The 14,108-nt window shown below is 43.5% G+C and overlaps 1 protein-coding gene across 1 annotated transcript in view; it reads left to right on the top strand.

Annotated features, from left to right (window-relative positions):
* ADAMTSL1 (ADAMTS like 1) overlaps window positions 1-13,257 on the top strand; it is a 553,327-nt gene extending 540,070 nt beyond the window's left edge. Inside the window, exons 27-30 of the mRNA XM_056848970.1 lie at window positions 3,208-3,415; window positions 8,072-8,181; window positions 10,837-11,057; window positions 13,076-13,257. Coding sequence (XP_056704948.1) covers window positions 3,208-3,415; window positions 8,072-8,181; window positions 10,837-11,057; window positions 13,076-13,182 — 646 coding nt within the window. The 3' untranslated portion in view covers window positions 13,183-13,257. The remainder of the gene's footprint in view (window positions 1-3,207; window positions 3,416-8,071; window positions 8,182-10,836; window positions 11,058-13,075) is intronic.
* The last annotated feature ends 851 nt before the right edge of the window (window positions 13,258-14,108 follow it).

Genomic DNA, 14,108 nt, shown 5'->3' with positions numbered 1-14,108 from the left:
CTGTCCCTTACTTTCTTGTGACCCAAAAGGTGTGAGAATGCAGGTATTAAATCTGTTACTGTATTTACCTAATATTAAACTTCAGTCCCAAATCTGAACAAATAGAAGGTAAACTGCAGACTAGTATTCTTTTTTGCCATCATGAGGGGCTAGGATTTTTCTTTTTTTAATAAATGAAAGCAGCGGTTCTCAGCAGTATTCAGAAGCCAGTCTTGACCATATGTTTCTGTGCTTTGCTTTCTAATGGCCAGGGGTTTCAAGCAAATAACTAAATTGTGATACAGGCCACGCTTTGTGTTTTGCAGCCTTGTCTGTAACAATTCCTAGACCTGTTAACTGGGGAGAATACACATCTCAACCGCCCACTCTGGAAAAAATGCAGAAGGAAACCAATGGCTTGCATAAAGCATAATTGCTACACATTCACATTTGCACGCACGATTGACCTCGAAATGTCATCCTCCTGGTGTTTTCTGACAATAGCAACAGCCGAACTGTGAATGAAGGAAATATCATGATGATCATTCAGTGGCCACCATGGAAATGTTGCTCATTTTATTACTTTTCCATAATTCTTTGCACACCTCTCCGTTAGGCAAAGAATTTCTAGATGGCCAGCTGAACCATAAGGAACAGCTGGGAGCAGGAGAATTAGTGAAATATGAAACATGCTCATTAATATCCACAGCAGTCTTACTTGCTGATGGGAATACTTCTACAGGAATGATTTATGCACATGAGCCTCTTTCTAAGCTGCATTGCCGCCCATACTGCTTTCTTGACTCCCAAGAAACTGATGAAATGTGTATGTTGGGAAGCAGAAAGAGGTTGAAAATGCAAGGCTAAAATTTACAAGGGGCAGAAAAGCAGTGGATCTGACCTTTCCAACAGTACAATACAAAAAAGTGGGGGGGGAGGTTTTTTTTTTCCTTAGCAGGATATTTTCCTTTTCTGATTAGTTTTCACAATGTTTTGTGGGATCTTGATCAGCAGCACAAGAATGAAAACAAATATCAACTGCTTCTGCTCAACCTGCCAAATCTGCAGGCACCTCGTTTGCCCATTCCACCAAGTAATTAAGACAGAGAAGCAGATTACTCTTTAGGGAACACTCCAGGATTTCCTCCTCTTACCCAGGGCATATGAATCCTGAAACGAAACATGAGGCTGAGCTGTCCAGTTTCTGGGTTGACCAGAATTCTCCCATGGAACCAATAATCCCTTCCCTTCCACTTCCTCCCGTCATCTTCCAGACAGACATCACACCACTGAATTAGCAGGTCACCTCAGTCAACCTGGCTTCCAGCCCATTAGTGCCAGCTTTTCTGGAACATGCAGAAATATTGTTACCCAAAGATTTCTCGCACACATGTGGTTGCAATTCGTATCCATCAAAGGGTGTGCCATCAACAAGCTACAGGCCATGTGAGCAATGCATGAAGGGCCTGGCTAGTTCATAGCACGCAAAGTCTAACTGGGATGTTCTGTTTTCTGCACAAATTAATGCTTTAAAATGTTTTAGTAACAACAGTGTATCGGAACTGTTAATTGCAATGATTGTAATGGAATCTGGGGGTTCAAAAAATCTATTGGATCAGGTACATCTTGATTTCATCAGACGTTTTACAGTGTTACCTGAGAAGAAAAACCCAAAAGCTTTTAAATTCCTCAATGTAGTTCTGTGTGTCCTTCCCTGATTTGCAGAGCAATCCTGAGTAGAATGACTGCAGTCTAAGGCCTTTGAGTATCTCTGCATGGGTTTGCACTAATAATATTTTTTAAGATGCTGACCTATCTAAAAACAGAACTATACTTTCTATGATTAGCCACCACCTTCTAATTTTTTATTAAAACAATTCCTCTGGAAGAGCTGCATCTGGAGACAAGAGAGGAGCCACATCACTCTTTCCCCTCGTACCATTCTCATGTAAAAAAATCATCACCTATGCTGAGGTAGACGAACACAAGGTGGCATGGTACAGCCTGATCTCATCAGATCTTGGAAGCTAAGCAGAGTCAATACTTGGAAGGCAATGGCAACCCTCCTCTCCTCACTTGGCAACTGAGGTTGCCATAAGATTGAGACTTGATGACACTTATGTAGAGATGCATGCTGAGGAAGGGGAAAAATATGAAGATCCTTTCCTCTCAGCAGAAATAAAATCAGTTTGGAGGTGGCAATTATAAGCAGGAAAGCAACATAAGGAGAAAGAGTTAATGAGCCCTGCACCCCTCTCTTTGAATTGTACATCAGCTACTGCATTCGGTTTGTTGTTGTTTTTTAAGTTATCAGGGAGAAGAATCACAGACCTACACATAACATGTAGTTAGAAAACTGAAGTTTGGAATACTTGTCTTCCACGATTGCCAAAAGAAGTCTGAAAAGAGGATGTCTTGCACCATTCAGAATCCAGAAAATGAAATCTAGCTCAAAAGAGCAGCCAACACTCCAGTTCCGAGCAAAGAAAGGCGCAGATGAGCTGGAATGTTGGACTGTGGGAGTTTCCTGTTCAGTCCCAGATTGGGAGAAGGAGGAAGGCAGCAAGGAATCTAAGTCTGAAAATGGGACAAAAGCGTGGGGGGTGGGTTTCTGATGTCAGCCAGGAAACCTGTGTGTGTTTGTGGAATGCAAACTCAATGTACCAAGGTGTTCCAGCATCCTTGGAGTCGTCGTTTGCCATGATAGCTTTCAAACCCTTTTGGCAGAGGAGGATATACATCATTTAGGATTCAGCATGGAATAAAAATGCAGCAGCCATTCTCCAGCATCAAGAGCAAGCTGGTGCCAAGGGAGCAAATTAACTGGACCATTATTTCCAGTTGAGCTGCCTTTATCATCACGCCAAAGATCCATTTTGCTGATTTTAAAACTAGCATCTTCATGATTAGGGAAAGCACCGCATAGATATTTTTCATAGTGTAGTCTAAGGAGCATATTATTATATTTTGAGCCTGCTGCGCTGAGAAAAGCCTTGAAATGGTGGTTGGATTCCAAGTGGTTGAATTCCAAGTGTGCTGTGCTTCAAGGAGATGTTGAGTTTCACCAGTCTTAGTGGCCTCTTGTACAATGTAAGGAATCTTCATTAGAAATGGCATTAAAATGACTGAAAAATGGGGGGGAATCAGTAATTTTGGAGTATCACTGTAACTTTCTCATGGTTCTCTGCTTGTAATTCTGTCTCACCATTCTCCTTGTTCCCCACTTAGATGGATGGTGACATCATGGTCCCATTGTACACAGAGCTGTGGTGGAGGCATTCAAACCCGGCGAGTGACATGCCAGAAACTGACAGCTACAGGCAACTCAGTCCCTATGTCCAATGATGCATGTGCTCAGGTTGCCAAGCGCCCTGTAGATACCCAGAGCTGTAACAGACAGCTGTGTGTGGAATGGGCCACTTCTGCTTGGGGACAGGTAAGAACATACAACCACTAATCTCCTGTGATAATGAGAAAGCCCAGCAAAGAAGTATAAACAGAGGAGGTTTTTGCATTGGGTGGCCTTGTGCAAGTCATGCTGTCTCAGTCTTGGACAGCCGTCGGTAAAATGGGGATCACAGTGACTTACCTCTCAGGCTTGTTGTGCTGACAATCAAAATAAAGATGTTAGTATGTTTTACACATTGAAAAGCACTATGTAAATTGTAATAATAAATTAGGGTAAGTACAAGTTACTGTCTTTTTGATGACTGTGAATGCTTTTGTTGAAAGAACAAATTAGTCTCAAATTTATTATTTATTTAGTTAAGTTCTATGCCAGGGGTCCCCAACATGGTGCCCATGGGAACGACGGCACCCTCTGAAACCTTTCCCGGTGCCCACCAAGTGTTTTTACAAAGTGGCCATGGCAAGGTGGGACTTTTGACCAGCAAGCCTTCTGTTTGGCCATTGGAGATGTGATTGGCTGTGCAGATTTTTAAAAGCATTGCTTTAGCAGCCACTGCACCAGAGCACAGGGATCTTCATGGTGGCAGCCGTTTTGTGGCTATAGCTCTGGCCATGTTGGCAGCCATTTTGTGGCCACCATTCTGGATCAGAATTCCAAAGGTGCCCACAGGCTCAAAAAAGTTGGGGAACCTTGCTTGATGCTGTCTGCGTTCAATGAGTACACAAGGTCAATACAAATCAACACATTAGTAATACAGTGCTCCATTAGAAATTAGAAACACAAAAAAGTTCAAAATGTCTGACGAAACTGCTCTTTAACAGGTGATGTTAAATATTATATAAACAACAACGATTAACAGTGCAATCTAACACCCTTCTAATTCCATTGAGGTAAGTGTGCTTAGTAGAGTCCAGCCATATCCTGATAAAATTAAATAGCCATGTGACTGCAATGTCCTGCTTGGCTATTGGGAACGATTCTGGCATGGTAAGCCAATCTGAAAAGAATGGCAAATTAAACACATGCTGGTGGGTGGACTTGTATCATTTCCCTGTTGCTAGGGTGGCTGTTATTAAAGTGCTGCTACAGTGAGGCTTCCACAGTGGGGTTTCCCTGCCCCAATCCCTTAGGAGCAGCCACCCCCCTCCCCTGGGCCACCAGAGGATTTGCAATTTTTTTCCGAATGGCACTAGAATATTGTTATATCAATACAACATTATAGCAGTAGGTATAACAGGTTCTGTACATTCCTAGCCTTCATTATTTAAAAAGAGTGCAATCCTGACCTCCAAGGATGAAAGTCCTCAGGAGGCCAGAAGGGGCCGTGCCGGCATAAGTGGCCCGGCTGCCGGTGGCCGTGCCACTTACGCTGTGCAGGATGGCACAGCCGCCAGCAGGGAGGTCTGGCCCCCGGTCTCCTGGTGCTGCTGTGGCAGCACTGCCCAGGGACGCTGTAAAGGCCTGAGCTGGCATTCCTGGGGGCGTGCTGGTGTCCCGGGGGGCATCCCGAAGGGCAGAGCTGCCTGTAGGCAGCCTCCTGTCCCCTTTCGCCCCAGGTACGCCACCAGGACGAACAGCAAGGCTGTGCCTGCTTTTTAGCTGGTGCAGCCTTGCTGTTTTCAATGGGGCGAAAAGCCCCATTTAAAAAACAAAAAGCCTCTAAAGGGCTTTTTTTGACATTTGGGCGGCCGGGAAACAGCTTTGGAGGCGCCACAGCAGTGCCCTGACCGCACCATCCCCGGCCACCAAAATCTCAGGAATGGGCTGTACATCTCTAGCCCTTTCTGTTGTGAAGCTATACCTTTCTCCATATATCTCCACAAGAGAAGGAGCTAGAGAGTTACTTTTTGATCAAAATAAAAACTCGAAGTTCTGAAAACCTGTTACACATGTTGTGACAACGGTATGTTGATGTTCTAGTGCCAAATATTTGAAAAAGCCACAAATATGAGGAAAATAAACAGATTGTCTTAGTCCCCTCCAAAAATTTACTATTCCTCCACTCCTGTCTCCTATCGTTTAATTTTGATGCGAATATAGTAGTGGCCCTGGAGATGAGAATTTCATGCAATCTTTAAACGATTCAGAGGTTTTCTCATATTTGTGGCTAAAATATTTGGGGACAGTCAGAGAAAATGACTGCCAACTGGGTGAGAAAATCCAAATTTTCATACCCACACAGCAGCTATCCAAGCTCTGCTGCTGTCTTTCCAAAACTTTGAAGCAGATTTGAGAAAGATTGGAAAAAAGCCAGGGGAACCACAGGAAGATGCAGAAAAGCCTCACAATGTTGTGGGGAAGCAGGGCCTCCACTGCTCTACAGCATTGACCTCGGGGCAGTTAATCCATGTGGAAATAGCCATTATCTCATACAGTTACAACCAGTCTGGCTCTACCAGTCATGTTTGTTCCTGAATTCTTTATGGAATCAGGAAGACAATTAATTCCCTGGTTTAAAGACCTGTCCATCACCCAGAGATGACCACCACAATGAGGGCAACACTTAGTCCATTCTGAAGAACACTAGTTGGTTGGACCATTGCCTAATATCCTTTGCTTTCCAGGAAAATTAGATTGGTTGCTGTCAGTTAGCTGATTATAACTGTATGGGGGGAGGGGGGATCCCCTGCTTTTGTATATTTTGGAAAACATTCACTCAGGCTTTGATTGAATTATCATGCTACAAGTATTAGTAAGGATTTCATCTTTCTTCAAAAAGACATAAGCAGATTGTCCAATTTGTACTTTCTCTGGAATTTCAGGTAAGGTTTATGTAATGTGTGCTGTCTTCCAGTTCCTTCGCAGAGATAGCTGTTGGTTTATATCATACCATGATGTCATATCCAGGCTCAGTTATCAAAAGTTGCTTGAATTCATATGTTTCAACTGACCTTTTGGCTTTCTAATAAAATATTTCTCCAACCAGAGGAGTGGGGTGGGGGAGGGAGTTTCCTGAGATCTGTGTAAACCTATACAGACGCATTCCCAGCAGGCCATACAAATTGATTATTCTGATTACAATTAAGAACAGATTACTGGCTATGGATCAGCAGTGTTTTACTATTGTATCATACAGTTCCCTCAGGGGGACATCAGGTTCTGATTGGCCAAGTTCAATCATAACCTTTCCCAAAGTGCAGTGAAAATAAGCAGATTTTCTTAGTCCCCTCCAAAAATTGACTATTCCTCCACTCCTGTCTCCTATCGTTTAATTTTAATGCGAATATAGTAGTGGCCCTGGAGATGAGAATTTCATGCAATCTTGAAATGTTTCAGAGATTTCCTCATATTTGTGGCTAAAATATTTGACACTATGGACAACTATTTTGAGATCCATGAGATACCGTTTATGACAGGGCATGGGGGTAAGGGGGGGTATTGTGAGAAGTATCCTTAGGGATGTTCTGGCCCTTGGCATGTCTAAAGCACTTCTTTGGATAGTGGCCCCAGTGTATATACACTGGGTTGGATCCAACCAGTATGAGAAAGATGGCAGGATTCCCTTTTACAAGAGACAAGCTGGGAATGATTGCACATGTTTTTACAAAAGCTATGTGGGACAGATCCAACCCAAAATGTCTAGCAAAAGCAAGGTATGAATTGGTCCAGATAAGTGAGGCTTTACTATTTTAACATTGAAGACACTGAAGTGAGTTTTATTTGATGAAAATCCAAAGGAATAAAGGAACTTATATAGAGAAATCTGTATTCACTATTACTCTTGTCTTCCCATACCAAGTGATTTTTTCCTAAACTTTTTAGCTACTTAGCTCCCAGTAATATCTTTTACCTTAATGATTCACTTTTCCTTCCTGGTTCCACTGAAGCAGCTCAGGATTATTGAAACCAAGCACCAATTGCTCATAATATGTTACAGTTAACTCAGAGAGGTATTAAATCCTAAAAAACGAGTGACAGGTTTATCCCTGTTGAAATGTCCTCTTTATGAGGAGATGATATGCTACAGTTGTTATGTTTCCAGGACTTTACATTTAATCGTCCCATACTTTTCAATTACTCATTTTTCACAGAAACATGTCTGCCCTGGTTCTGTCTTATTAACTGCTCTCCTGTAAATTATGATAACGATGAGTTGTAAAATGTCCAGCAGTGGGGGACAGAGTGCAATCTCCTGTGAGGATCACAAGCTTCCGGCAAAGGATGTGTGTACGGGTGTGTGTGAAAGAAAATGAACTTTCTGTTGGTCCCAAATACAAATAAATTTTATAGTCTTTAGCACATTAAAGACTCACAAGCGTATTGTGACCTTTCACTGCAGCATCAGCTTTTATTCTAGCCCATGAATTTTTTTGGCAACAATGCATTTATCAGACTTGGAGGTGCTACAGGAGTCTGCTGGTTTTGCTGAAACACACCAGGATAGCTGCTCTTCTGGAATTTAACACTTGATCTGTCGATCTGTGAATATTGAAGTCTGAAGCAAAAGATTGAGAGCCTTTCATTTGCAATTAATGCACTATATTATTTATTGAAATAAATGCATGTTCCAGCCAAGTATTTTTGCTGACCAGGTACTTTCAGTCCTGGGCAGATGATAAATACAGGTTTATCAAGCACATGAAGTGTTTTCCATGCATGGCATATGGGTAGCATTTGGCGTGGTGGTGGGTCACAAACAAAGTAGATTTGTTCTACTAAATGTCTGGTTTTCTTCATTAACAGTGTAATGGCCCATGTGTTGGATCAAGACTGGCAGTACAGCACAGACAGGTTTTCTGCCAGACCAGGGATGGAATATCTGTATCTGCAGACCAGTGCGGCTCCCTGCCAAGGTAAAGCCCAATGATACCTTCATCAACTGACCCTGTGTGACTCAGTTCTAACCTAATGGCATTTGAATTTTGAATTTGGATACTATCTATGTTTTCTTTATCAATCTTAATTGTTAATTACCATGAACAGTTCCCTGCAAAGATAAGATGCGACTTTATCCACAAAAAAGGAGCAGCATCTTTTCCTGCCACACAGGAGTACATCATATATTGTGATAGTGAAGCGTGGCCCCATCTGCAGATATCTAAATCTGCAGATCAGGGCCACACAGAAAGAAAACATATACCGTATTTTTCACTCCATAAGACACACTTTTTTCCTCCTAAAAAGTGAGGGGAAATGTCTGTGCGTCTTATGGAGCGAATGTGCGCACAGAGCCGGGTGGGCATGCTGGAACGACGCGAGCCGGCTCTGTGCGCCCCGTTCCAGCGCACCCAGCCGGCTCTGCGCCCCGCCCGCCTGGGAGGCAGCTGGGAGGCGGGTGGGGCGCACAGACCCAGCTCACTTCGTTCCAGCGCGAGCCGGCTTTCCCCGCCCCAGCGGCCAGCTGGGGGGCACGCTCACGTGCCCAGCTGGCATTCGCTCCATAAGACAAGTTTTTAGAGGAGGAAAACAAGATTTTTTCTTGTTTTCCTCTAAAAACTAGGTGCGTCTTATGGAGCGGTGCGTCCTATGGAGTGAAAAATACGGTACTTCTGCAAACTTGGGGATCCCCCCATGTTTGCAGAAAATTCTGAAACTAAACAAAAGTCATTGGGGGGGTTAATTTCCCCAAAACAATAGCATTGTCTGCACACAGAAAGACAATGGACTTACCTCCTCTCCAGGCCCAGCCACAGCTGCAGCATCCAGGAGTTGCTCTGGGCCCAGCCACCGTGGATTTCAAGAGCTGTTCTAACCCTGATTGGCTGCAGTAGCATCAACATCCAGGAGCCACTCTGCGTATGGCCGCAACGTCATTGTCCAGAAACCACTCCAGGCCTGGCCATGGTGGTGTTGGCATCCAGGAGCCACTCTAGTCCCAGTCTAGCTCCCAGACACCAGGAACACCACAGCCGGGCCTCAAAGCAGCTGCGGAGGCCTGGATCTGTGGCAGCCTCAGGGGTGGGTGGGGAATTGGAAGGGAGCTGTGCTGGGGCTTAGTGGGTAAGGAGGGGATGGGGATGGATTCTCCCCATGAGTCTTGTGGGCCCCCACTTGTATACATGTTATAGTAGACAAAACTGATCTAGCAAGAAAAGGCCTGTGAGTAGGAACAAGTAGGAATCAGTATCCAAAGAGGAAAACCCAGTGCTACACTTAGGTAATTTTAGAATGTTTACTTAATGTCTTCAGATGGGAATGTATACTTTAAATGTATATAGCCTCCTCCCCACCAAGAACCGATGAGCTGGGGTCCCTGGCATCAACCACAACGTTCAGAACCGATACTCAACTTTGAAAATCATTACATTGGAACTAGTCCTGCAATGGTAGAAAGGGTTTATTGAATGTAGTTTTATAGGTTGATGCAGGCAAGCCAGAAAACAAGAACCTCATCTTACACAAAAAGATGGAAATCCACTATCTGTCAAAGCTGTAGCAGAATGAGAGGTCAGCTGTCCTCCCTTTCCTGAAACATTCGTCCACAAAACAATGCAAGTGCTGGTGAGGGAAAAGTAGGGAGGCCGATATAGCAGGAGATCCCTACATCAGCCTCTGTTCCCTGTTGCTATTTCACAAGCTGGGGAGGGGGGGAATTGGGGGGATTGCCCGTATCATGCCAATGTACACTGTCACTTTTGGTGCCAAGCCAGAAGTAATGTCATCATGTCAGGGCAATCCTATGATGTCATCATGATGTGATGATGCCACTGCCAGTTTTGCACCAAAAGTGACATCATGCATTGACGCAGGTGCCAGGTGCAACTGCTCCTGCCCCTCCCCCCCAGTCTTTCCCAGCAGGTTGTCAGCTGCAGCTGGGGAAAAGTCACAGCATGCTGGATTTCATTTATGATTCTGACTCTCCTATAACTTCTCAGGAGTACTAATCCAGTCAGTAGACTTCATATTTCCATGGAAATGTGAGTCAAACAAAAAGCCGGTTCAAGAGGAAGGCAAAACGGGTATGTCTGACATTGACCTAATGTGTGCCTGGTTGGCTTGGATCTGTTTCCTTGGGCCCCCTCTGCATTTATCAACTTAGCTGATATAAGAGGATTCTTTTATGGTTTGTAAATTAAATAAATATGGGTCAAAGTAGTTTACAAGTGGATGGCTAGGTACACTAAGAGAAAAACGGAAACACTAGCTATCCTTCCTGTAACCTGTTTCACATGGAACAGTCCAGTTGCAAATGAGTGCTGTAGTGGACTAGGAGTGCATTGTCTAAAGGTGTGTGAAAACAGGTCAGCTTCCTGAGAAGCTCTGCTTTTTTTTTTTAACGAACAAGTTACTAGCTCTTAGGATAACAAAGATACGAATGAAAATGTGTAGGGGCAAATCCCGCTAAAATCTCAGAAGCCAGAGGATTTTCTGCACAAACTTCTCAGTGTTCAGGCCTGGCGTTTCAATGCCCTCCATAACTCCTTGCCATTTCTCATTAAAATGTGCTTTTAAAAAAAAATAATTCTGCATTTGTTACTTAAAGCTGTATCTTTTCCTTTTACCAAAAGGCCATTAAGCACACAGAACTGCTGGACAGATGCTTGCGGTGTACACTGGAGGGTCAGTTTGTGGACTCTGTGTACAGCTACCTGTGGGAACTATGGCTTCCAATCAAGACGAGTAGAGTGTGTGCGTGTTCACACCAACAAACCTGTGCAAGAGCACTTATGTTCCTGGAGACCAAGACCTGCTAACTGGCAGCGCTGCAACATCACCCCATGCGAAAACAGTACGTCTTCTAAGGGAAACGGGATGGGGAGCGCCATCCGTTGTCGATGGAGCGATAGTTCTCAGATCCGCTGATCCCATGCATTGCATACAAGTTCAGAAATGAAAGCCTCTTATTCTTTCTGGAGAAACTCAGTGTTTGTCACCAGATTCCCCAAGCACTGAGCTTTCAGCTCCCTGCCAACAGTGCATTTTTGAGACAGCTGCTTCCCTGAGTAATGGTAGCAATTAAAAAGCATGCTGAATCAGTACAGCTGACACCAACAAACCAGATAGTGACTGTGCTGATCTCAAATTCTTATAGGGAATGAATTATCAAAACCATGGGGTGGTGGCTGGTAACTTAGATGGTTTAACCAAATTTATGAATCTGTTAACAAACAGGAGCCAACACAGGTCAAATAGAGGTGCCAAGATTCGAAGCAGTGTATTTCTCATTGCCAGAGGAAAGGGTAAACAAGAGGGGAACACTGTTGCTGGCCATTCTGATCCACCTTGGCCATTGTTAGACATAGTGTTTGGTCTGATCCAGCAAGGCAGTTCTTAACGCTTTTTGTATTTTGTTTGCTTCTTGTTGCAACAAGCCAGCAGGATGAGCAAACATTGCACAGCAAAGGTAGCACTTAATGAGTCACTGTTGCTTCAGGTCCCTCTGCTGGGAATTACTTTGTCTTTGATGTACATCCCAGCCATACTTCTTGCAGGAAGAACTGCCCTCTAGAAGCACCCTAAGTTTAGAAATGATACATTCCATGACTGGGATGGAAACAAAGGAACGCGATTGCTACACTCAGAGCAAATATCAATTGGAATTAACAGTGAGCAAAGTCCTTCAAGAACCTGAGCTGTAGAAGTGGACGCAGTTGTAAGGTAACAGGCTACTGGACATGCAGTGCTGTCAGAAGAGTAAATAAGGGTACATTCATACCCAGAGTTACGTACACTGAACAGTGAGCCTGACAGCTGCAAGGTATACAGCATTTCCAATCCAAAGGCTGATTGCTGCTAGTCCCCTCCCCCGCCAAAAAAACTGTGGGTACTGCAGTAGAGCCAAGCCTCCCATTTGTGTATTATAGCAGAAATATCTTCACATATGTGCACACCTGGCTTCCATTTTAACACTGTAATCACTGGGGAAAGCTGTTCTCTGAATACACAAATACTTTAAGCTAGTTCACCCTTTAGCGGTGGGCCTGTACAGGTAGTATATTTGATACACTTCTAATTTTACCATTCCACTGCTTCCCTAGTTTTCTGATCAGGTTATGCTCAGTAAAATTCTCTTACTTGTTGGCAAGACATTACAAAGACGTTATCTGTTTCATACAAACCACAAGTAGATTGTCATGGTAAATGAAGTTCTGTACTCATCCTTTATGGGATAGTAATTAGAAAATATTGTTGCAATAGGCTAACCCTAATTATTTGTGACTTGAAATATGTTGAGAAGCTTGGATTTTTCTAAAGAAGGTTTTGAGATACTGAAGATTCAGACAATCTGGTAGATTTCTTGTTCTTTGGGGCTTGTGTTTCTCCTATTTCCATAGCTGTAACTGTAGAAAAAGCTTTCTTGCCTGCCCCCACACAGAGAACTTATAGCTCCTGCAAGTGACTGTTGTACCTACAAATGACTGTTGGCTCCAACATCTGATGGTGAGAACAGAGTTCAGCAGAACAACCACCAATTTCTCTTTCCAAATCTATCCAGCACATGATCTCCTGGTTCATCATCCTTTTTTAAGCCATCAAAAAGAGACCATAATGCTATGGTCCAAGTGGTAGTAAGGGAAACCCAGCCTGATACATGATCCAACATTCCATCCTCTCCACGATCATTCATAGGTAGGCCTGTGACAAGCTGACCCAGAATAATAGAACTGCAATAAAATGAGACTGATGGGAGAGGAAGAAAGCCAAGAAACGTGCCAGCTCTAAAACTAGCCAGAAAATAAGATCCAAAACTAAAGAAGTTCAACTTTCCATTAAAAAAATCAATTATTCTCTTCCCCCTTTTCCTAGTCGAGTGCAGAGACACCACCAGGTACTGTGAGAAGGTGAAACAGCTGAAGCTCTGCCAGCTCACGCAGTTCAAATCACGCTGCTGTGGGACGTGTGGAAAAGCATGAAGAAGGGCAGCGGACACTAGGATGAATTTGGCACCCACCAGCCTTGCTCTGACTTGTTATGAGAAGGGCTCCTGGAGAAAATGAAAAATTGGAATAGAATTGCCTCATCTTCCATTTTTATTTATTTATTTTTCCTCTCCTTCCTCCCCGCTCTTTTTTTAAACCAACCTTTTCGTTGATTTGTAAAGAACTTGACACAGTTTCCCTTTGACCGAGGTTGGGAAACTGAAACACAGCAAGTTGCAGTTCATTGTGAGGGCGGAGACTGAGACAGAGAGAGACAAAGAGACTAGCACTCCCTAGAAGACATCAGGATGGCCTCAATGGACATGCAGAATGTGCTGAGCTAATGGTCCTTCTGAACACCAGGCTAAGATTGCCAATTTGTGAATCAGAGTGAGAGTTCATAGATATGTACACGCAAGGGGGGCGGGGAATTAAGACAAAAAGAAAATTACGAAACTGAACCATGGATTAGTCTTACATTTGACTCTGGCATGCATTTTAACACAATATTCATGAAAACAACAATTTACCAAGTGGTAACTTGCCATAACATGCTTGCCAACACTCAAGTTACCCGCAAGGTGAAGAGAATTTTACCACATAACCCCATGCAATCAGAAATCACCAGACATGGGGGAGGGAGAGGACTGGTAAAATTCTCCTCACTGTCTGACAGGATTCTACAGATGAAGCAATTATGAGCATACAGTGGTAAATTGCTGCTTGGTAAACTTGGTCCACAATGGGTTTTAGGTGTATATTACAACCTGCCACTTCTTGTTCTCAGGAGCAACTTATTTGGACAGCAAGCAAATTTATTTAAAAGTGAATTAGTAGTACTATGAGCAGCAAAATGAAAGTTTACCAAGTACACCTCTGGAACAATCTGAAGAGCATAAAGCGTAGGGCACACCTAGACC

This window comes from Euleptes europaea, chromosome 4 (assembly GCF_029931775.1).
Source record: "Euleptes europaea isolate rEulEur1 chromosome 4, rEulEur1.hap1, whole genome shotgun sequence".
Classification (NCBI taxonomy): Eukaryota; Metazoa; Chordata; class Lepidosauria; order Squamata; family Sphaerodactylidae; genus Euleptes; species Euleptes europaea.
Note: the sequence above shows the minus strand (reverse complement) of the source record. Positions and strands in the feature narration are given on the sequence as shown.